Source organism: Pyrgilauda ruficollis, unplaced genomic scaffold (assembly GCF_017590135.1).
Source record: "Pyrgilauda ruficollis isolate IOZ18807 unplaced genomic scaffold, ASM1759013v1 scaffold64, whole genome shotgun sequence".
Taxonomy (NCBI): Eukaryota; Metazoa; Chordata; class Aves; order Passeriformes; family Passeridae; genus Pyrgilauda; species Pyrgilauda ruficollis.
The window spans coordinates 2,939,718-2,964,372 of NW_024528155.1; the positions used below are offsets into that span (position 1 = coordinate 2,939,718).

Sequence of the window (24,655 nt, forward strand, 5' to 3'; positions counted from 1 at the left end):
TCCACTTGAATCTCATGAATTTCCTATTTAGTTGTCATTGATGTTGACTGAAAATAAAAGCTCATGATATGTGGTTAAGGCAGAGCTGCTCCAAAAATGAAGTTATGGGGAAGTAATAGGTTTTTTTCCTTATTTGCTTTTTGGATAATTGAAAGGATTGAAAGTCACAGTAATAATGTGTGACTTAGGGAGTAGGAATTCAGTGTCCCTGTGATGGGGAGTGCTAAGGGTGCTGAGGAAGGCTTAGATGTAATATTTGGAAATAACTGCTCTATGTGAATATAAGATGTTTTGAGAATCCTGGCATTTGTCCTGTGGCATAAGTTCTAGTTTGGCTGTGAGGTAGAATTACACCTCATTAGACTTCAATTAAGGTGAGGCATGTCTTCTGATATTTTACTCATCAGAGTGTAATAAAAGCAAGAGATCTTTTTGTGCCCTTCCTAAAAGAAGATTAAATAGTTTAAATTAGTTTGAGAACCTCTGTTAATAAAATTTTGCCTTAGTAAGAAAAAAAGCTGTTCATAGTAAAGACAATGTCACATGATGGCTGTAATCTTGCTGTAAAATAGCAGAAATTATTATTATTATTATTATTATTATTATTATTATTATTATTATTATTATTATTATTAAAAACTTCTGTAAATGTAGTCATTCAGGCCAGGCATTAAATTAGTGGGCAGCATGGTTTGGCTTTCCTCTTTAATCCTAAGAGCATCCTATAGTTTTTGTGAAGCTTCAGGTTTCTGCAGGCAAGTGTGTGTAGGTATTTGTCATATCATTTTAAAGTGTCATCATTCTTCACACCCTGTTATTAATAACAGCTCTTTTTCTCCAAGTTTTCTGGGTTGTCATTTTGTTGGAAAGTTATGGAAAGGGAAGCCAGGGGGATTCCCTTTGGAAGGTATATTGCTCTAATGGTACATTGCTTAGTCCTCAGACTCTGGGTCCACAACACACATTTCTGAAGCAGTGGCATGTGCTGTGAAAAGACAATGCACTGTGGTGGCAACGCTGCTTTTTAAAATAAAACCAATGCTTTTTGTTCTTGGGGAGAGACCTTTATTGTGAAGATACTGCATGTGGACTCTCACAAAAGATGAGAAGTGAGAGGCAAAATATGGCCCATCTTCGTCTTGCAGTATTAGACACAAATAATCTGCTAAGCACCAAGTGCTGTCATGCAAAATGTTTTTTTTGCGGCTTGCCAATCAAATTCATTTCCATTAGTCATCTGAGTCTGAGTACTGAACATGGAATGCATTTTTCCTAAACGAGACGTTCTCTTCAGAACGGAAGCTAGAGCTACAAATTTTATGAGTGCTGAAATACCCATGGCAGTCTTTCAATTTTCCGCTTTTCATTGCTGAAATTCCAGTACTAGAGCTCAGATGTATAGTACTGTTGAGTCAGTAGACACAGATTTTTTTTCAGGATCTCAAACTAAATATAAGTTACAATTTTGTTCTTTAATATATGCTGTATTGTCAACATGTTGCAGTGGCATTCGACGTTACTGTGAATCCTGTAATACACACTTCTATTTCTTTGGTTCTTTGTTTGTTTGTTTATTTATTTATTTATTTTTCCCCCTGCAGTTCAGATGGAGAAAATGGAACTGATGAAAAAAGAAAGGCTGGAAAATCACCCACTGTGTCACTTCAGACCCCTACCAGTGAAATGGAGTATTTTGATGACCGGAAAAAAGTTGATGTTGACAGGTAACGTCAGAAATACTGTCAGTTTTCTGCTAGTGAGATAATTAAAATGGCTGCAACCCACTTCAAAAGCTAGACTGAGTAGCAATATTTATCAGATAACCTAGGGTTAGCTTGCACACTATGCAAGTGAATTGGAATCCAGGTACCTTCCTTAGTTGCCGTGTTACCCGTTGCTAGCAGTGACAATAGAATTTAGACTCTGAGCTGCCTTAGTTCCCCCCTGTTCTAGGAAAAAATATATTGCAGTGTTTGGTGCCACTGCTAGTTACATTTCTTTCATAATCAATTTGACAGGCAGTCAAACAGAGCTGCAGTTTTAGTCCTGGCTTGTTTCCAGAACACTTTCATGCTGGAATATTGATTGTCCATGGTAAAACTATGACATAAGTTTCAATTTTGGACTCTGTGCTGTATATTGCATCAGATTTTTCTAATGTCCCCACAAAGATACTCATTCTTCTTTTGTTGGAGAACTGAAATGCATTTTAAGTGTTTCTAAAAGCTAAAATCCCATGGAGATAGCTTGAACCTTTGCATTCCTTTCACTTTGTCAACTGAACAAAGTGAAAGGGGTCAGCCTGGCACTGTTGTTTTGGTCACAAGGCAAATATTTAAAAAAACATAATTTAATTTAATGAGGCATCTTTGAGGAAAAGGTATTTGAAGGAATATGTTATCACTTTTTTTCCCCCCAAACATTGCAGTCTTACATCTTATATGCTGTAATTGGCTACTTTTGGTGAAGGCTAAATATAATATTTTTGTCAGGCTCGCAGTTTGTTTCAGTTTGACCTGTACTTTACATAAGAACACAAATACATGTGCTCACATATTTTAGAGTTTTCTTCTGTGAGGGCCTGAGATATGCAGCCAGTTTCTCTGCTTCTAAGTCAGTGTCTAAGTGAGATTGCTATAAAATCTCTTTCCTGCTGTGTCTCCATAACACTCAGGGTGGGTTTTTCTTCCTCACACTCATATGGTGCAGTAATGGAAACTTTTGTAGCACCTTTATTTCCATACTGTATCGTTAGCACAACATATTTTTCGGGTCATTCGGTATGAGTCATGTGATGTGGTTTTTTTTCTGCTGTTCAGTTTGCATCTGAGGGCCTCTGAAAAAGAGCTACTGGATTTTTATAGTATGTCAATATGCATTTATTCTGTGTCACATAGATTTCAGAGGGAGTGCTCTCCTCTTTCTGATTTATGAAACAGTTGTCCCACTTCTCTGTTTTTCTGAAGAATACCTGCCATTAATTCCTCCTGTATAAAACAGCAAAATTTATTTTCCGAGCCATCCACAGAGAATTTGATCTATACTTGTTTTTTTTTTTAAAGTTGTTTGAGGTTTTGTCTGGATTCCCAGTATAAATGGCTGGAGCTGTACAAGTACAGCTACCTATATAGCTGGCATTCAGAATTCCATTTCATTTCCTGTAGGGTTGCTGGTTGTCTTAATGATTTCGTTACACTACACTGCACAGTTCAGAGCCATCCTCTGACTTTTGCACCTGTTCTTTATTGCACTTTTCAAATAAGCTCGCAGCTTGGGTTACAAGTTGGTAACACTGCCTTCTGCCTCAACTACTAAGCTTTATATCATTTTAACTTGAATTAGTAAGGAATGTGCTTGCTTAGTATTAGTATCTCACATGTTGCCCAGAAACGAAGATGAAGCTAAGCAATGTGATAATTCATTAAGCTTGAAAAATGTTTTGAACTTTTTGTATTTCCTTGCCAACTAGTCGGTTATTTAGAATACCCCTTCTAAATTGAAAGGAGACCTTCATCAGACTGTCATAGTCAGCAGACTAATGCAGTTTAAGAAAAGATACACTCCTCTTTATCTCTGCATAATCCTTGATGATTTAGATAAGTTATCTAAAGGATTATTATGTTCCATGGAAAAGCACATGCTGTTGGTAACTTACCAAGACCAATGAACTGGGGCCAGGCTTACATCAAATGCTTTAAATCTTCAGGACCAAGAGCAGCACAGATAGTCCAGTCCTGACAATCAAGAGTGACTCCAAGATTGAAAGGAAAAAACGTGCCTCAAATCAGGTAAGGCAGAGACTCTACTTGTTTGCTTACATAAAGTAAAAGTAAACACATAACTACCATGACAGGGCATTTGTTTAGCAACACTGTAGTTCGTGGTTGTATAAGGACACAGCTTCCTTTGTCATCAGTGTGTTAGAGTCTGGGTAAAGCACAATATAGCATTAATAGCCACATAGAAAAAAAAAAAAAAGATTTCTTGTAAAACAAGTGGGCAGAATGGGAAGGTGTGTGGAGGACAGGAAGTGGAGCAGGTCATTTGGTTGTCAGACGGTCTAATAAAGTATGTGTGGTTTTGTTGTCGGGCTTTTTGTTTTTTAGCTGAAGGCAAACGCACACTTTCATAAGCTGTTTCTAGATGTTCCCATTGATGAGCCACTGAAACAAAGTAAGTATTAACCCCCGTGTTGTTGTTGGCTGTGCATCCTAGATAATGTTGTTACCCAACAAATGTGGTGATGTACAAGAGGAGCTACCTGAATTTTAAAAACTTTTAACTCCAGTTACTTAGAGCTACAGAGACTTGATCCACGTGCAATGGGCATTTTGTTGTAATCTTAGAAAATTTAAATCCCTGCATGTTTGGTATATTTGGAAATTTTAGCCCACTTTGCCATTTCTGGGGAGTAGCCTAATCTAATGCATTATTTTTTGGTACTGAATCTTCCTTAACAAAGACAGTACTTGAGACAGCATTGGTCAAGTGAGTAGCTTGAGTTTTTGCTGTTGATGATGTTTTAATGATATAGTATATTTATAAGAAGGGAATTGTACACAGACATGTATAGCAAATGTTTCTTGAAAGGAATGCAGGGAAGGTGGTTTATGAATGAGAAATGGTTTTCTCAATATCTGTGAAGTAAAAGCAGTATTACTTTACATGTGTTGTATCTCTATTGGACATCTATTTTAGACAGCGGCTGTAGAGCTGGAAGTTTAAAGACAAAGCCTTTCATTAAATTATTCACATTTAAGTAATACAGTTACCTAGAAGTTAGTAAAAAGTTTATAGGAAGGTAGGTCATATTCTCTCAGAAAGGATTTTTGACCTTTGTAGGCCAGTTGCATGTCGCTATTCATTTTATTCATTTCAGTTGTTGTCCTTCAAATACTTCGAGTCTAAACTTAGGCCTGTGACATGTTCTGAGCTTGTCAGTATTAGTTAAACATATTGAAAATTTCGAGGTTTGATGATGTTAATCAAAAGGTGTAAACCTAAACATGTCATAGCTTTGTAAAAAGAACAAAACAGAAGCCAAATTGGCTCAGCTTGGCTTGGCTTGATTACATTCAAGATTATAGAATTTCCATTTGTTTCAGGCTTTACCTGTGCTCTGCAGAAAGAAATTCTGTACCAAGGAAAGTTATTCCTTTCTGAAAACTGGATTTGCTTCCATTCCAAGGTTTTTGGTAAAGACACCAAGGTTAGTAAAATGTTTATATATAAAATGCTAATGCTATTCTTAACAATTTGTTTATCACCAGAAGTTCAAATTATTGTGCAAGGCTAGAATAGTAATACTTCCAAGTTTTATTGAATACAGTCACGATTTATGAGTGATGTTTGAAATACAGTCTAGAACTGAACACTATTATTATTAGAGATTGAATCTTTTGTTTAAGGATTTCATGTCTGAAAGAAACAGATGAGAGGAAAGGATCTGACAAGCAGCAGTGAGGGCATTGTCAAACCCTTGTAACACAAATTGCAAAAATGTTTCTCTTGGGATAAGCACATAAAAGAGGAGGAGGAGAAAGAGCTGGAGGAACGAAGGCTGAAAAATATTAGGGGCTTCAAGGCTATAGCTGGGGCACTGGAGGGAAGGATCAAGCGTACTAAGGCATTTAGAAAGGAAGAACTAAAACTGGCTTCTGACTTGAGTAGCAAAGCTCTTTGAAGGATTCTTCTAGCAATCCCGTTTTGCATAAACAAAGAACAGGATAAAAGAAAAAGAAGTTGGCAAGGTGTTTACTTGTGAGCACGGTGTGCAGATCAGAACTGAGATGTGAACTGTTGGGAAGATCATAAATTAGTTTTTCTTGGTGATCCACCTAAAGTTTAGTACCCCTGAGGTGAATTATGTGCATACAGAAAAAACAAAGACTTGGATCTGTTGATTTGGAGCTTTTGGACTGCTCTTTGTTTACATAAACTGCTTTGGTTTTGACCGCTTCTGGGGAAACAGATCAAAATGCTTCAAGGATTTCTTTGGCTTCTTTCTTTCAGGTGCACCCTTGAACAAAGCTCCTGGTTAGATCTAGTGGTGTAGGGGTTGATTAGGGGTTGAGATTATCTCATTTCTCTGGGGTCAGCTGTTTTGGTGGTATACCATCTGTTGTTAAAGGGCTTTTTATAAAGCGTAATAGGTTTAAAGAATGTTTAGTATTCTTGACAGCACATTGTCCATAGCGACCTTATGGGTTATTGTGTTCCGCCACTTGGCCCAGGACTGTTGTTGATTTCTATTTAATGGATTCTACTAGTCATAGACAGTACGTTAATGCGGATGGTGTGTATGTTGGTGAAAGCTGTATGACACAAAGTGAAAAACAACTGGTTGACTACTGTCATTCAATATTGGTAACAGCTATCTTTGCAATTTATTAAAATTTAAGTTGCTGTACTAGCAATCTTTGGTTCACCATGAACAATTGGAACTACTTCAAACTGTGGAACAGCTTTCTAATGTCAACGAAGCTAAAGGTATACAAGAATATGGTAGAACTTTACTGAGTAGAAAAACTGAGAAAAATGTGCAGAATGATGATGATGATGTAGCACTAGGAAATCATTTGTCAACAAGTTTTTAAGTTCAGGGATATATACATACTTACATGTATGCTGAAAAGTGAAAACATTTTACAAGATAGGGTAGAATAAACACTGGATATGTAATTATAACAATATTGCAAATTACTCAATTCTGGGTCTTATTTTCAGAAAATATTGTGGGGAAAACTAAGAGTGAAGGAGATAGTCCTTATCATTTATTTACAGCTTCATTCTGCTTTTAGGAATTCCATCAAGAAAAAAGCTTGAAAATGAGGGATACAATGAAAAATGATGTCGTGGGAAAGGAAGGAGGAAATCAAGCTGGACAGGAAGAGGAACATTCTTAGCAGTCAGATACACTGACAGAGTTTTCAGGACACAAAGCTTCTGTCAATATAAGCTTAGGGATAAAGTAACTGAAAGCTTTCATGCAGGAAACAGCTATGCAATTCAGGAGTTTGGAGTATGCAGTAGAGACACTGTGTATATTCAAAAGTAAAAGATTGCTTCTGCCAGATTGAATGGGCATGAAAAATGTATTTTCCAGGTAGCACTCATTTGGCTATATATATATTGACCTTGAGTCTTTCTTGGATTTAAACATTGTTTTACCCTTTTAAATTACTTTCTATGTTGCCTGCAGGTTTTAAACCTTTTATTCTGAAATAATTATTGTTCCAGATAAAAGTATTTGTGATCAAACAGTGATTCCACCCTTCCAATCTAATGCTGTGGGAACAGTGCAGTAAGCAAGTGCTGAATGGAGACATTAGTTTTGATTACAGTAATGTTATCCATCTAAACTACACGCAGTAGAATGTCGTTTACATCTCTAATTTAAAGTTCTTTAAGGTGAATTGTGGACTGAACCAACTAGAAAATTGTAAGCTGCTTTCTTGTAGCTTGTAGCAGGATTTCTGTTCAAGCAGTATTTGGCAATCTTGCAACCAAACGGTTATCCACAAAGATTTTTTTTTTTTTTTACCTGGTACAATTTTTCATTTCATCATTTTGTGTTACTGTTCTGAACAAAAGTTAACAAGAAACTGCACAGAGTAACTTCATTCTCCTCCAATGGCATATTTTAATTCAGTGCTTAGATTGCTAACTGAACAAATTATGGATACTTTTAACCTTGCTTCCAAATTTCTCAGGTAGTTCTGAGAGCCTGTGCCAAAGATATTTTTAACAATATCTATTTCTTAATCATGGTTGTTATTATCCATGATTATTATATTATGTACATATCCAGGATTATTATATTTGCCTAACTCACTGGATCTCTGGGCTTTTCAACTCACTGTCTCCAACCAGGTTTTTTTACCTTTGTAAATTGGGATTTACAGGAAGAATATTTCCATGCAGAATATTTGAAGTGAAATACTCTGAAACTTAGCAGATGTTACGCTAATGGTGTTGGATGTAAAAATAAAGGAGGAAGGAGAATTGAGAACTTTTCAATGTAAATGTAGACTGCCTCCTTGGCACACACAGGAATCAGTTGAAGTCAGCGGGTGTGTCAGTATTGGGTCTTTCAACCTTGCTGAAGGACAAGCTATTTACTCACCTGCTTGTGGCAGATCTGTAAGTGGTAAGAAGATTTTTATGCTCATTATTCAACAAGCTTTTCTTGTCTGATATGTTCTGAAATATTTGGTTTCTAAACAAGGAAGCGTAGCTTTAAGATTGGTTCATTTTGCTGATCCGCAGTGCACGTAGCCCCTAGGCTTGTGAGAACCAGAAAGGATCAGGAAAGGAAGGCACAAACAAATGCCTGGCTTAGCATTTTATAAAAGCAGAAGTAAAAGTAGTTAGGTGTGGTTTCAGATTATTACCGTTTCTTATTTTACATGAAATAATAGTAATCAGAGGGGCAGTGGAGACATCTTTAAATGGTGAGTGTTGAAGGTCTGGCTTATCCCAGTAGCTGGGCTGGCCCCTTGGGAGAGAGTGTGATGCAGATTTGTATGCGGGATTCCAATGCTACATTGATCTATTTTCAGATTAGTATACCTGTGCTGTCAGTGACACTTCTGAAGAAAACCAAAACTGCCCTTCTTGTGCCAAATGCTCTGATCATAGCGACAGTGACAGATAGGGTAAGTACTGGTAGAGGACAAGGTATTTCAGTGGGAAAATAAAGAATAGAATCTCTGTTTGCCACGTGCTCTCTGTAATCATTCATTCCCTGTTTTCCAAGAATTCATAGCACCAGAGGAAATGAAAAAGCTGAGTCAGGAGGTGCATGCACAGAGGAATACCTTCTTTGTTAGCAGCTCAGTCAGTGTCCTTCCATTTACTTGTATCTCTTACCTAAAAACTGTTGCTTACAGTGATATTCAGGAATTATAATTAATTGCATCAATCAGTAGAAAATGTGATTATCCTATGAGCAGCTTCAGAAACAACGCATTTTCATTGCACAGATATTTTGGGGGTGCAGGAGACAGTACATAAAAGCAAGTTTGGGGTTTTGTTTGTTTGGAGGTTTTTTAAGGGGTAGGTAAAACACAGCATGAAAAGAGTTTTTAAAAGAAAGAACAGATCTGGATTATGCTCTTGTTCCTGTAGCAGAACATGGTAACTTTTGTGTGTCTGTTCTGTGTTCATGTAATAAACACCGAGTCATAGGCTTAGAAGGACCGCAGGCTTTTCCTGCCATACTAAGGTTCTTGAAAATTGTTACTTGATCTGAAAAATCACCTGTCAAGTTTTATTTAGATAAGAGAAAGTCTGTATGTCTTTCTGTCTTTTGCAAACAGTCATGGAACTTTTATTTTGCAGTACATGTTTGTATCACTACTCTCCAGAGATACCACGTACAAGCTATTAAAATCTATCTGCACACATCTTGACGTAAGTACTAGTGACAGTGAAAATGGTATGTAGCTTTGTCTTCATTATTACTGCTATCTTGCTGTGAAATGGTACTGTCTGCTTGTGTTCCTTGTTGACAGTGCTGCTTTTTTTCAGGATACAAGCATGGGCAACAGTCCAAATCCCTCTTCTGCAGAAAACAGCTTCAGGGCTGATCGCCCTAGAACTCTGCCCCTGGTAAATGGCTTAGAAGTTTGTTCTTTTGTTGCATGGCATCTTTCATTGCAAGTACTATTTATAATGCATGAAGAAAGGAAACTGAAGAAAATCATGACATCTGTATCTAAAATTTACATGAGTCTTTAATGCTGGAAAACAGTCAGAATAATTAGCATAATTATCCGTGATATGCAGTTTATATACATGCATACACTTTGGATTTATTCAAGTCTGTATGTTCTCCATATCTCTGTCTACCAATCAGATTTCACTGTACTGGCATAAAGTCTGCCATGGACAGTTTTTGCAGTGTTTGTAGTAGCAAACCTTCCTCTGGAAAACAGTTCACTCATCTGAAAGACATGTGAAGCCACATGTGATGACCAGAGTCTAAGTCTATGGACTTATCCTGGGCTTCACAACCTGTCTAACTTAACAGTCTTTCTTACAGACAAAGAAGGAGATGAAGCTTGAATTCTGGTGATCTTATGGAGCTTATTTTTTAGTTTGATCTCAACATGTTGATATCAGAGATTGCTCCTGGTTAAACAGTTCTAAAGCTTGGATCTTTGGTTCAGATTCTAGAGGGAATTAGATTGTTTTGATTTAGAACAGGGCTGAGCCTTTGTGTGATTCATTCTCCCCATCAGGATTTCAACGAAGATTATTCTGATCTGGATGGAATAGTGCAGCAGCGAAGACAAGAAATGGAAGAGTCCAGCAGCACAAGCTCACAGACACCAGAGCTGGAGTGCTTCCAAGGTGAGTGGGATCATGGAGCCCCAAGAGAAGAAGAATGGACTAGCTCTCAGTTTTGCTTCTGTATCCCCTTCTGATGTGGAATCTAGATTCTCCATGGTCCTGGAGAATTATGTGGATTTTGAGATCTTCCTCAAGGCCCCAGTATCTACATTTCTGTTACCATGGCCCTCTGCAATCCAGCCTCAGACAATGACTTGGTCATCAGCAGATCTAAATTGTCCCTACTGGTTCCAGTTGCTTAGCCATGTGAGCAGAAATAGAATGTAGGAGCCATTCATGCTTTAAAACACGAAGGAAAAACAAACAATCAAAACCCATTCTAAAGTAGTTCAAGTCACAGTACAACTTCTGATCTATACAAATAACACTTTTCTACCATGGTGGCTTTTGGTCATCAAGGTTATTTTTATGTGTTTTTTGTGGAGTTTTTTAAACACTCATTTTATTCTTTGCAGCTATTAATATATTTGAAGATACCAGCCAAAGTTGTTCTTTCTTTACCACACTCTTTGTAATCTCTTTTCTCGAGTTCTTCACCTAACTAGCAGCTGTTCTGATCGAAATTCACTTCATAATTCATACTTCATGACTTCATAAGTACAACAATACTTGTTTTGTGTAGCTCATGCTGAATGTTATTATGAAAACGTAGAGCATTCTTTTGTACAATTAATATATATTAAGATATTAATTTGTTAATGCTGTTAGTACTCTGGGTTCCATCTTGACTATAATTTCTATAAGAAACTGTTGAAAGACACTGTCATTTTTTATAGCAGTTCTCTGTCATGTTATTTTTTATTTACTCTCCTTTTTGCTCTGTGTCATTTGTTCAGCAGAATGAATTGGAGTTATTTGCTTTCATTGGTATTTTATATTTACTGTGCATCTGTCTTTAATTTTGTGGTGCTGTTCATTAAATTGTGATGTCATCACATGCCACAGAAGTGCTTCTAAATAATGTTCTAACTTGCTGTCTTACTTCCTGATGGCCAGTAACTACTTCAAACCATTTCTTTTTCCACAAATGAAAACCAATATCCAGGCAAAGAACCATCCTAGGAAAAGGAATTGAAAGCGGAGGTGAAAGGTAGCATGTCTGTTACTTATGGTTGTTTTTTGTGCATAATTAGAGAAAGTCCAGGGTAAACAGGTAGAGCACAAAACTGAGTGTGATTAGATTTTTCTGTTCCATTTCTTTCAAGATACCACTGGCATTTTTAAAGACAGTCAGGAAAGGGAGTTTTAATGTCCTTTTTAAAGTAACAATTCACTATCCCATTTGGTGTTGCTATTAAAGTAATTTGGAATCATTACTCTAGCAAATTCTGGCTTTTTGAGAGATTACTTTTGTGACTATAATCTTCTGCCTGTAAATTCAGTAGTAGCTTTCAAGATTTTCATGGGTTGCCATATTTTAAAAGATCTGGAATATAAATGCAACACATATAATCTTCTTTCAATCCAGGTGCTTCTTTTTATTTTGTATTGATGTGGAATTAGTATATAAACTGTTTCAAGGATACTAAATCAACTTCTGCTTTTTACCCAAAAGTACAGAAATACAGCTTTTAAAATTCTCCTCTTCCTCTATTTCTTGACCTATAAGCTATCCTTGACAAATAAGCTATCAACAATTTCCTTTGACTTCTGTTTCACCTCTGTTAAAATTCTTCCTTTTGACAGATTATCACGTTGTTGAAACAGAGACTCATTTGAAAGTTTCCAAGCCTGAGGCCAAGTCTGTTCGTTCAGATGCACATAGTAAACGTGGGCCTGATGGAAAAGCGCGGAACAGTCCTCGAAATGGTAAGACATCAAGGACAGATCTTCAGCTGGAATAACTTGAGATAAGTCTGCATAAGTATGTCAGTTCACATTACATGGAAGATCTCTTTCTTGTTTCTCCCTCTACATTATCTGTTGCATTCTTCAAAACATTGTTTATATTCTGTCGTCTGCTCTGCTCAAAGTAAGACTTGGTTCTTTCCCTTGCAGGCCATTCTGAAGCCTTCAAGTTCCTCCACAGAGTGAAGTCCCAGAATCTCTTATCTCTGAACCATGTACTTGTATTTTATGCAATTCTGTAAGTTAGCAGTTAGGAGATTGTTAAAAACTAGGATTTTCTTATGTTTACGTGATTGATACAATGTAAGCATGACTGATATAATCTAAGCTTTACTTAAGAAAAGGAAATTACTGGGAATTGTGGCCTTTACACTTCCCAGAAATGTGTATATACATACATACATACATATGTATGTATATACATATATCTATATAAGCCTGCTGCGACGGGCTTATACTCAACTGGCCATTTACTTTTAAAAGCAAAGGGTCTTTTGATACAGAAAATGTTAAAAGTGCTTAAGTACTTGCAGAGGTTCCTTTTGCATGTCACTTAGCAAACACAGACTCAGGTTTGAGATTTTCATAACTGTCTGAATGCCATTGGTGCTATTCCTGAAATGTTTCTGAGAACAGTATTATTATTGAGCACATCCAAGTAACAATTTAAATGGTTTTTAACAACGAATTTGTCAGGTACTGCTAAAGTTTCCTTAATTGACATGCTTTATTTTTCTCTATTACAGTGTTTGTGTTTTAATACTTTCTACCTTCTACATGAGATATAAAATCAGTGTCCTGGAGGAGCGCCTTATGTCCATGACAGCCTTTGATTCACATATTAAGGAGTAAGATAAACTCTGGAAAAGTATTGGGGATTTAAAATCTTTATCCAGAGCAATGATTCCATGAAAAAGGTGTAACTTCTGTCTTGAGTCTTAGTGTAATTTGATTAGTATGTTAGAAACGTGCTTCATTCTCTTTGAGCTAATGCATCTCTTTTGCTTGTATAAAGCTTTGTGTTGTCTGTATACCATTTAGAAACCGATATCCTGTTTTTCTGAAATAAAAAAACGCCACACCGCAAAACCAAACCAAAGCAAAATCCAAACACACCAAGGGACAGGTGTCTGTGTATTTGAAGAGAAAATAGGGAAAGGAGCCATAGCTACATAAATAATTCCTTTCTGTAGCTGGAGTCACGGCTGTCATCTGTCCTGCAGTTAGTTTTTTTGTATTTTTTTTGTCTCCACGTTGCATAGATAGAAAATATGCAAATATTAAATGGAGAAGCAGTGCAGAGGCATGTGGGGTTTTTTCCACTGTAGTTTGCCTCTATAAGTTGTATTAGCTCCCTGTTCTTGTCTTAGGAAGTTAAACTGGATACTGCTGAGAATACTAATCAGTTTATTGAGCATTAGATTTTGCATTAACTCTTCTCCCCTTCTTGCAACAGATTTTTTTCCCTGAGCTGCTCTGAAAAATTTGGCTTCAAAAGTAATTTGTAAACTCAGTACAAAACCTACAGCCACATGCAACATGAGTGGAAATGATGACAGCTGGAGAAGCACCACATGAAAAAGAGAAGGGAAAAATAAAATTCAAGACAGAGCTGATTCAGGCATGGTGGAACTGTTTGCAAAGTGGTTCAAATTTAGCAAGCTCTAACATAAGTGTGCTTTTAAATTCAGCTTTCTTTGATTACCCATCCATGGCAAAACAGGTCACTCTGACATTGCACTCATGGTCATATCAAACAATGACTGTGCTGTTTATGATCCAACTGGTCTCCGCTGTCATCTGTGGAAAGCAGTAGGACTTTTATGCATGTATAGGAAGGAAATGGTGCTCTATCTATGCAGCCCTGCATTTATATTTCACCATTTTATAATGCAAGAAGTGGGGTAAACTTGTCCCACATAGTAAGCAATGTCAAAAGCCTTTTTTCTCACTTCTGGCCTATTTTTTTTAGCAGGATACTGTGTCCCTCTTCAGAAACACTAACACAAGAAAGTCCTGTTTCTGTTGCTCTGATCCCAAAGAGTACAAGATACAGGAAGGAAGATCTAATGTGCACTTCTGCAATGTCAAGGGCTTGGGCTTTCTGATTTCCTCCAAGTCGCAGGATATGGAACTTATGGAACTTTTCTGGGGAAATAGCTGTAAAGTGTTCTATCCAAACTTCTGGAGAATGAGATCACATAGAAAATGTAGTCAAGAAGTGACAGCACTTTTTTCTTTCTGTGAACTACTACGGTTTACAATTTCTGCACTGTTGCCCTCTCCATGTGTATCCAGTTCTGTTTTCCTCATTTTTTGAGTCTGTCACACTTACTTTTTCATTCTATTTGACAGACATCAAGTGCACCAAGATTTGGGATCTCACCTGCAAATTAGTGCTGATGCCCTTTGTGATGAGTTAACTGCTAATCTTAGAAAATTGGAAAAGGTAACATAGTATGATATAATGCAAATGCTTATAGACCAGTCAGGTTCTTGCTGTGTTTCCATGATCTTTTATCTTGAAAAGTGTTGAGTTACCCCCAAATTCGATACAAAAAGATGGCATGTTTTCCTAGACAAAGGACCTGCTTTCGGACTATAACCCTAGTATAAACATTAGTATGTGTAAAAGCTTTGCCTTGAGCTGGCAAGTGTCCCTGAGGCAGACACTTCAATGGTTATTATTGCATTATGTAGTGATGTCAACTTTTTTTTTTTCTTTTTTTTTTAATCTACCAGAGCTAAGGATTTTGAACTCAGCCTTTATTGGTATTCGATTAATCTTTCTGTCTGGGGCTTTTGTTGGAGTTTTGGGGTTTTGATTAAGAAAAATGGTGCTTGCTTACATATGTAGTCAGGTTGTTCACACAGAGTGGCTGAGATCTGCTTGTTTTACTTCAGTAACACAAATGCTGCTGCACCAGTTGTGCAATTCCCTATACCTGACCCTTGCTTTTTACCGTTCTCTAATTGGAAAGCTAAACATATTTGGTGACTTAAATTGAAAGCCTGTGAGAAACAAGTGGGTGTGCAGACCTTATTTCCTTACTTGGTGTTTTTCCACTTTCTAAAACACTTTATCAGAGACACCACCACTCTCATGGCTGTGCCCTGTGGTGGGTCTGCTGGATGCTGCTGGAATGGCTGTGTCCAGCACAGGGCAGCCCCTGGCCCTGGCACACACCTGCCCTCAAACCTTGTCAAATGCACCCAGCACAGGTGGGTGAAATGCTGTGTGTTGGGTACACATACACAGGCTGAGCATGACAAAAGCACTAGTGGAACAAAACCAAAAGTTACTTGAATTCCTTTGTGCTTAAGTCACATGGGGATATTTTTGCCTCTGTTTCTAAAACTGAGTCTGTGCCAAGGTCTTTCAACACCTTTTTTTCCCCAGACCAAATTTCTCAAATAGCATAAAGCTAAGACTATATAATATCACTGTTTACAAGTGTGGCATAGGTTTTAGAAATACTGCCAAAAAGGGTTACATCTTCACCTTCTTGACTCACAAAAAAAAAAAAAAAATCCATAGTTTGCTGGCTTAACCCCTTTGTATTTTCTGGACAATAACAATATGAATACAAAGGGAAAATGCTTACCAGATGGTTACCAGATAAAGTCTTCAGCCAAATTAGGTCATTTAGGAGGTTACTGCTTTCTGGCTGTCTGGGGCAGGCTGGCAAGGTGGTTCACAGGAGACCTCATTTCAGTGGGAAGCCAGCCAGCCCTTTGCAGCAGGGCTAGGCACTGTCCCACTCCCTTATATAGTCTCTTCTTGGAGACAGTAATGGACAGCTGGATGGTTAGGTCATTCATCTGTTCCCAGAGAAGTGACCTTCTGTCCTGAATTAGAGTCTTATGTGGTGTACCTTTTTTTGTTTAGTGTCTTGCTTTCTTTGTTTAGTGTCTGCAGGATTGGAGCCTTAAAGACTTACCTTTATCTGTCAGATATTCAGGGCAATGAAGCTCTGCATACAAGCTAAACCAGAATTGCCTGTAGCTGCATATTGCCACATCCTGTTCTAATCTAGATGAGCAGTGGTTAGAAATCTAATAGCTTTTTTATTCTCTGAGTGAAGTTACTGCAGTTGTTTAACAGTTTCATATGCCTTAGTGAAAAGTGCTGGTAACTGGCTGCAGCAGCAAAGGTAGCATACATGTTCTAGTATAACTTGTCATGTCTCCCCTTACTTTCCCTGTGACCACAGCACTGAGATTATCTAGATGAAAAACTAAAAATTACTCTGCAGTTAAAAATTGGTTAGAGCACAAATATGTTGCAATAGCTTTTTCAGTGTGACCTTGTGATTTTTCCAAGTTCTCCTTCATACTTGGAGTTGAGGAACTACCATTGTTTAGCAAAATTCTGCTCACTTGGCTTTTAATTGTATTTAGCAGTTTGTTAAAATGCACTGTGTCTGTCAAAGGATAAAGCATTAAATTGTGAGAAGGAAAATGTGTCCTAATATTACTCTTTCCTTTACACTAACTTACCAAGCTAAAAGGAAATTCCTGTTTACGTGTTAAGCAACTCTCATAAAATTAGGTGCTTCTACTGTTTCCCTTTCCTCAAAATGTCCTTCTTGTAAAGGTGTGTATCTGGGATAGAAATCATGACATAGGACTGAAAAGTGGTATCTTTGAGCAGGAAGTACAGTGGCTCCTTAAATTAAAGCCTGAAAACAGCTGTGACTAAATCTGTAACCAGTGACGGCAAGTTACTGAGATATTGAGAACATGTGTGTCTGGGGATGTGACCCACTCTGTCCCCTCCTCTCTGCTTTTAAGGACAAGGAGATGAAAAGTGGATAAATAGGCTATGTAAAAATAGATCTGTTCAAATTATTCTTCAGGATGCAACTGGCTGACATTACTTTCATTGCAGCTAAAGGAAGATAGCCCACAATCAATTCACTAAATCTGGTAAATGGGACATGTCTGCTAATGGTTAGAAGACTCTACTTTGCTGTGCACATATCATGGCTAAAGCTGTTACAAAACTATTTGAATTATCCATTTAGCCATAGAGCTATGACTTGGAAGTTTGAGGCTTTTACTAGATTTTAATCAAGGTGAAAATAATTCCGTTTCTTGTCCCATTGCTTCTAGCTATGATTTTTAGTTCTGTCTTATTTTCTTATGACTAATGAAGGAGACAATCTATAGGAGAAAATTTCAGGGGATATTCATTATGTGAAATTTGCTAGTTGATTGTCTAGGTGTTCCATTTGATGCACTTCTATTACACTTATAATAAGGGAAGCATTTAACAGGAATACCATAGGTGTTAAAAGGTGCGACAGAATTAACATGCAGACAGAGTATATTGAAGAGTATGTCTTGATTTTATTTTTTTATGGAAAATGCAGTGTAACACTTCTTGCCTCACAACTCTTTCCCTCTCTTTTTCTAAGATACAGAACAATTTACAAAAACTACTTGAAGATGGTGAATGAAACATCAATGTTCTTGGACACTTCAGACCTCATTCTTCTGTCTTGACAAACCGTTCCAAAGGAGCTCTGCTGGCCAGAGTTCAAGCTTCTTTATTTTCAGTCCAAGCCAAGCTTAAACTACTGTAAAGCTCATGTCATAATGCAAAAAAGTCAGTTGATTCTTCAGCATGTATCTATATATTTTGCAAACATATATGGTTTGGTCTACATGTATCTGTGTTATAAAAATGTGGGGATTTTTCTTTCTCTGAGTGTGAATTAATGGATTTTATAGCTTGCTTGATTTTAGAGTTGCTTTCACCAGTGCAAACCTGGTGCATATCATTTTACCTCAACATTTACTTTATGCCTATTGTCATACAAGTATATACGTGAAGAATGTCAGTCATGATTCATGTACTAAAGTGTTGTGTGAATGAGCAGGTATCTGTTTTAGCTATGAATATGGATTGGTGCTGTGCTCTTCATTTTTATTTACTTCTCTGCACCCTGACATCCCAAAGATCAGAAAACAGACGCCTCTGTGTTTGGGTATGCAAAGTGATGAATGTTTGAGGCCTGCTCAGTTCTCCAGAGCTGTAAAAAGGCTCAATTCCACTTTCTGTAACACTGTATCACCACTGAGGGTAAGGTCTGTTTCTGCTGGGCATTCAGGTTCCATCAAAAGTCAAACCTGAAATGTGTATGGATTTGCCAATTTGCAGTCAATTTGCTTATGAATAGCAATATGGGTGTGACACACCTGCACAACTTAGAAGAACTTCTTGTTTTCTGTCCTCTCATATGGTCTCTGTCGTTTTAAGTTAATCAGCATGAAGATCCTCACTCAGCTTTCCTTGGAGTTGCCTGGGGTTTTGGTTGGCTGAGCAAGTGCAATTTGTAGTCCAGTAAATGGAAATCTAGTCTTGGTATGTGACTCCAGGGACTGGATATTTCCACATAACGAGAACTGGCAAATTAATGGTGCAGCAATACAAACAATCAGTAGAGTGAATGAAAAAAGTGGACACCTGCTTTGTTATATCACGTCCTGTTTTTTTTCCCAGAGTGCCTAAGGGGATTTCAGCTTTTTGATTCACCAAGCAGGCTCATTAGTTTTTAAAAAGCAATATTTAGAATAATAACTACTATCTGTGAAGTAACAGTATTGTTTATAATATGCTATGCATTTTATAACCATTTCTGTGAAATGTACCTACTTTGTTTAAATAAACTTTTTTAAAACCAGTGACTCAATACTATAATTTCAATGAACACAAGTTCATCCATTAGTTTTAGTCAAGTGTGATATTCATGAGGCTTATATCTCATGGTACAGTTTGTGCAAAACCCAGAAAGCAACACAAGGGGTTAGGAACTGCTTCCTGCCGCAGTCCTTCCTCTGACTGTTGTGTGTGACTTCTTTCTGGATCTCAATGACAACAGTAAGAACAAACTTGGCCCCCAGAGTTTTGGGGACATGTTAATAGTTTTCTCAAGTTCCTCAGGTTTCTCAGTATCCTTGGAGGATATTGGATGGGTATCGGAATGCTGAGGCAGCTTAGAGGGCTCTGAGGGCTCTAACATGCCTGCCTGGCTCAAGATTCCACATGAGCACAGTATGTAAGAAATCTGTGAGATTTGACAGTTCTCCCTATTGAAGTCTCTGCCTTTGCTTCCTCAGCTATTGTGATTTTATTGGAAAATTCAGCTTCACAAAAAAACTGTTGAAATAAGTTACTTTTTAATTTTTCCATTTTTTCCCCTACTTTCCTCTACAGTTGCGCAGCTTATGTAATGTTTTGGACTCTCTATTCATCCTCTACCTTTCTCTTCTTCCCTGCCTTTAATTCTGTATCAGAAGTCTCTAGCTCTGTGGTTGAAAAATTGATGCCATGAGTCACTTTTATCAAAGAAACTACAAGAAGACTTGGTTATATCCAGCAGTTGAACTGTGTTAGCCTTTTACTTACCTTACATTGTCGAGTCTCTGCTTTTCTACAGGAGAACAGGGAGAGAGATAATATTTGATAGGTGCCTTAAGTAAATCAGGCAGGCTAAGGCCTTATCATTAGCCATACGGAACAAAATAATTACTGTATGGAATGAGCAATCAGGTGGATGTGTGCCCTTTAGCCTGCTGCAGCAGCATGCCAGGGGAGGCGAGTCTGGACAAAGCTCTAACAGTGTTCTTGTAACACGGGAAGGTGAACTACGCTCCAGAGAAAGCGTTGGCTTGTGACACAGCAGCCGTGTGAGCGCACTGGCGCAGTTCAGTGTGACCTCTGCTCTGCCCCTCAGGTGCTACCCTCACTCCCCCTTTTCCTGGAGGGAGGAGGAGGATGTCTCACTCCTCGGGCATCAGGGCACAGGTGGGCAGCGTGCTGTATTGAGGAGCTCCAGGGAGCGCTGCGAGGCCCCACGTGGAGAAAGCTTAGAGTGGAGAAGGCTTAGAAGGGAGCCGAGTGATTTAAGAGTGATTTAAATCGTGTGATTCAGGCTCGCAACTGGGGTGGAGGGGGTTTGCCCCAGTGTTTGGGAGGAAACTACTAACAGCAGGGATAAGCAAGGAAAAGCTGCTTCCCCCAAGGCTGACAGCCTGTTAAAGAGCAGGGAGACTTATTCCAGTATCTGTGGCAGGTAATGCATACAAAGGCTATGAGGAGGGTTTGTTGGGTTTTTTTTGGCAAAAGCACAAGTTTGCAGAAGGAGGTGGGAAAGATGTGTGACTTCAGGGAAGTCAGAACTGCACACAAAATTCTTAGCACACACTAAATTGTTCATAATTTGCTGCATAGGCTGCATAGAAATCTGCTTTAAAAAGACAGTTTTAAAATTTCTTGTGTGTTTGTGTTTCCAGTTTTGTCCACTTGTCCTTGACAGCACAGAGGCCAGAAAAACAGCTGAGTTCCACCAGTCACACAGGACTAGTAGTTAGTAGTGCCAGGTTCTGGGAAGATGCTTTGAGTTTGAAGGTGGAAAGCAAGAGGGGCCCATCACGTGTGTTTTCTCTAGTTGCAGTTAGTGAAAGAAGTAGTGAGGATTTGTAATGGCTTTTGGATTGAGGAGTTGTTGAATTTGTTTTCTGTCAAGATATCAAGGTATGAAGTTTATAGTGCTGTTGTTGTGAAGGATGCAGCTAGCACTCCAGGCAGGAAGTATTATCAGCTGAAAGCCTCCCTCTCAACAGAACATCAAAGGTAGTAGGTCCCATTAGTATGTGCAGGAAAGACAAACAGTTTTGTATGTGTTTTTGTCTGAGTATATCTGAATTTAATATTATTAACTGCTTGCACATGAACCTTTGTACAGGTGTGTGGTAATGCTTTCTGCTTCCTGCTAGACTGCGCTTTCATTTCCATGTTGCCACCTCATAATCAGTTCAAAAAATGCTAAAGAAATCTCCAGGTTGGTGATATCCAGGCCTTTGCAGGCTATTGCTCAGCTGGTTCAGCTGCAACTGCTAGTAAGGTGTTATTCCCAAATAAGTGGGAGATTTTGCATTTACAGAGCAGGTGTGACGTGCAGTAATGATCAGAAAAAGCTGCTATTTAGACAGAAAACTGAGCAAACAGTTACACTGAGCAAACAGTTCTTTTTGTGTTCAGTGCCTGTGTGTATGCTTCTATAAACAACAGAGGAATAATGTCATTTGAAAGGATTTTACCAGCACCTGCTTTTCAGTTTCCCTGGTGAGACTATCTGAGTCTGACAGGCAAATTTGCTCAAGAGGAAAAATTGACTCATCTCATTTGACACTTCTAGCTTTATGGTTTGAACCCAGTGGACCGTTCTGCTAAACACGATTACATGTAATGAGACTTTACAAAAGAGATGGGTTTTTTGCCTTCTCAGGTTTTAAAATTGGTGTAGTATCATTTTATTAATGTAGAGCCTCATAATATCCTGTTGTTCACTGAACAGTCACAAAAATGTATGACAGTAAATTTCATTTAAATATGTATAAAGCTGCTCCCTGTTTATTACAAGCCATCCTGGATTTTAACAAAAAAATCAGTCAAATGTGAACAATAAAACAATGTACAATCTACAGTAAATCCACAACACTTGTGAGAGTTTATTCCCTGAGCTTCATGGAATGTTGTGATGCCTATCACACCTCCTATCCAAAATATAGGCATTTCACTTATACTGTTGTTGTTTCAGAACTTCTGGTGGTACCTACTTACCCTCAAGTTTCCATGTAGTCAAACTGGCCAGTGAGACTATGCCTACTCATCTTGCATTAAATCTCATATTATTTGGGTGACAAGGCCTAGATCTAGTGTTTGTGAGACTGTGATTACACCTGCTATTGGTAGCACCCTCAAAAGGGATGATCCCAAGCAGGAACTGATTAGAAGTCTGCTATGAGAGGATACAAGCAGGGTCAGTATGATAATCAGAAGCAGGTTTTTTTCTCCTGTACCTAGTTTCTTATCTAATTATAATTTACAAACAAGGCGTCAGGATGCAGCACCTTAGCAAGCAGACTTTGAGCGGGAATTCAAGGCATGTCAGTAAAGCCTTTCCCAAGACTGTGTTTCACGTACGAAATCGACAAGAATATTCCAGTTTTTCCCTAATGAAGTGACAAATGCTTTGCTTGAATCACTTTATCTATTTTCCCCACAATGGGCAGTATTTGTGCCAAAAACTCCACCCTGAGTTGGATGTCTGTTCACTAAGTAAACACCTGTCCTAAAAACCTTGAAAATCAGTTCAAGTTCTTGAAGAGAGTTGTTGTAGAAAAGATTGCCCTGCCAGCCTTCATGAGTTCATTCTGGATAGCTCTTCCCCCTGATTGTTTTCTTTTTAATTTGTCCACTGTGAGTAGAGCTTCTGCTGATGTATTTTACTGTCTATGTGACTCTTATTTTCCAGTTTCTGTACTAAGTCCATTTGGAAACTGCTTAAGTGTTCGTTATGTTCTTAAATTTGAAAAGATACCTTTCCCCAGCTTTACATAAAGAGCGAACTCATTTCATGATGATGTGGTAGCTACATCATATTCTGGAGGTGTGACATTCTACATTAAACTTCATAACAAGGGTTTTATAGTCTTTGGCAATGCAGGTACTTTGGACTGTACAATAAAGGCTCCTTCAACTCCTGTTCTCACTTAATGGTATTGATAAGGTAATTTTCCACTGACTAGGCATTTTAGCAGTGCTTAGCAGGAGATTAAAGGAAAATCATTCCGATGTGCTGTCAAGTACTAAATTAGAAATCAGCTCTTCACACTATCTACAGGTAGATGGATAAAGGCTCCCTCCAAGAAGAAAAGGTAATGAGTAACTTAATTATAACCTTACATGCTGGATCTGGCATGCTCCAGGGCAAAAAAACAGCTCTGAATTCTTCCTGCACTTAGAACTTGCTATCGTGGCAGTGTGCACACATGGGCTCATTCCAGAGCAGGGGCAAGGTGGGAAGAAAGTCAGCTTGTACTAACCGCTATTTCCACAACCCCTATAAAGAACGACAGACCTCTCACAAATGGATCGTGAAACATAAATGCCTCAGCACTGACTTATGATACTCTCATGAAGAGATGTCCTTCTGTTTTTCCCAAAAACTGTTTAAGCAATGCCACTGACAGCCCACATGAAGAAAACAATATAATCTACATTAGCTGACTTGGAAATGGTCACACTTCTAAAGACTCTGATCAATAGTAATGGCTGTAAGGAAGAACGCTGTGTGAAAGACCAAGTTTGTCATTGTATGAACATATCTTCCACACTTCTCTTCCAAGTCTCTTCATGGATTTCTGATTCTGCAATCTCTCTTTGACCATCACAGTAAATGCTACCACAAAAACAGTTTGTGCAACTGGTTGGGGTCTAATTGAACTAAGAAAGTATAAGATTTGTGCTAGGTTTAGGACTAAGGATATGAGACTGCTGGTAGATAATTATTGAGAGCTCTAGTATTTAGCTACTCCCTTCTTCTGCTTGTAGAAAGCATCTTCTGCCTCCATTTCCCATGTTGTTTTACCAGATGTAGCCTGGATCCAAAAGCTGATCTTCTTAATATTAACCCATGCAAAACCAGTTAATTTTCCACCAAAGATATGGATAAGAGTCTGTAAAAGAGCCCAGTATCAAATGCAGGCATGCTGATCAATGCCTAAAATAATGCTTTAGGAGCTTTGTTGACATTGCAACTTTTTTCCTCAGTTGTTTCTCTAATTGTATCTCATGTAATGTGAAGCAACATCGGAAGCCGCAAGAATATTCTGAGGCAAGTTCTCTGCTCACCTGTCCTGTACCTCTGTGCTTCCCCAGGTAGCCACGGCCACAGACAATGGACCAGATCTGTCGGCAGCACTAAGTTAGGCTTCTACGCAACTCTGGTGTCTTTCCTGACATGAAAAATTGATGTAAAGAAATCAGCACTGACCCTTAAAGTTTTGGTCATTCGTCTGCCTGAGTTACTTCAGATTCTTGTACATGTCCATCCCCTCTGCCATTAAGCACTTAAGTGAAGCCAGTTGTGACTGGTGTCCAGCCTGCCAGCAGCTGCTTTCCTTACAAACCAGTATTACTGTCACCCTACCATTGCTACCTTCCTGGTCATATGCTGCTGCTTCCCATCCCTGCTAGTACATCTGTGGTGCAGTATCCCTTATTTTCTTCCAGGAAAATCAGCTGGAGTTATTTTGTACAAAGTCCACATTGCAAAGGTACGTTGCATCACCTTTGCTGCATCAGCTTTGCTAGACAAATTAGAGCATCTGAGTAATCAGTTTGGTGCAGGAATGTGGAATTGGAAAATATGGGAGTCTGAGGTAACAATACATTCATATCTTATGGGTACATGTGGAAGATGCTGTTTTAGGTGTCTATTTCCCTTTTAGCAGCGCTTTCCTATGCCTAGGTCAAGGTTGGATAGGACCACTATACATATCTCCGGACAAAAAAAAAAACAACAGTTGCAGCTAGATTTTGTTGTATTCTCTGACCTAACTCAGAGAAAACTTACCAAATCAGGCTGACAAATGCTTC

The 24,655-nt window shown here is 38.3% G+C and overlaps 1 protein-coding gene across 5 annotated transcripts; it reads left to right on the forward strand.

Annotated features, from left to right (window-relative positions):
- Window positions 1–1,606: 1,606 nt before the first annotated feature.
- GRAMD2B (GRAM domain containing 2B) lies at window positions 1,607–18,893 on the forward strand. Of its 5 annotated transcripts, none has more exons than XR_005956529.1 (13): window positions 1,607–1,724; window positions 3,707–3,788; window positions 4,107–4,173; window positions 5,106–5,209; window positions 8,562–8,657; window positions 9,343–9,414; window positions 9,532–9,612; window positions 10,245–10,356; window positions 12,043–12,165; window positions 12,355–12,442; window positions 12,951–13,052; window positions 14,177–14,653; window positions 17,631–18,893. XR_005956529.1 is itself a non-coding variant. In XM_041484165.1 (13 exons), exons 1-13 carry the CDS (start codon window positions 1,684–1,686, stop codon window positions 17,664–17,666), a joined length of 1,104 nt encoding a protein of 367 aa, XP_041340099.1. In that variant the 5' UTR covers window positions 1,607–1,683; the 3' UTR covers window positions 17,667–18,893. The 5 variants fall into 5 exon arrangements, 2 of the variants coding, with proteins under 2 accessions (XP_041340099.1, XP_041340100.1); XR_005956530.1 differs by having other exon boundaries at window positions 14,180–14,653; XR_005956528.1 differs by having other exon boundaries at window positions 17,625–17,677.
- The last annotated feature ends 5,762 nt before the right edge of the window (window positions 18,894–24,655 follow it).

Excerpts from the sequence above, each read along its gene's own strand:
- GRAMD2B (XM_041484165.1), top strand. The coding sequence starts at position 1,684 with ATGGAGTATTTTGATGACCGGAAAAAAGTTGATGTTGACAG. Across the intron at positions 3,789-4,106 it reads AAAAACGTGCCTCAAATCAG|CTGAAGGCAAACGCACACTT; the intron begins GTAAGGCAGAGA and ends TTTGTTTTTTAG. Across the intron at positions 9,613-10,244 it reads GCCCTAGAACTCTGCCCCTG|GATTTCAACGAAGATTATTC; the intron begins GTAAATGGCTTA and ends TCTCCCCATCAG.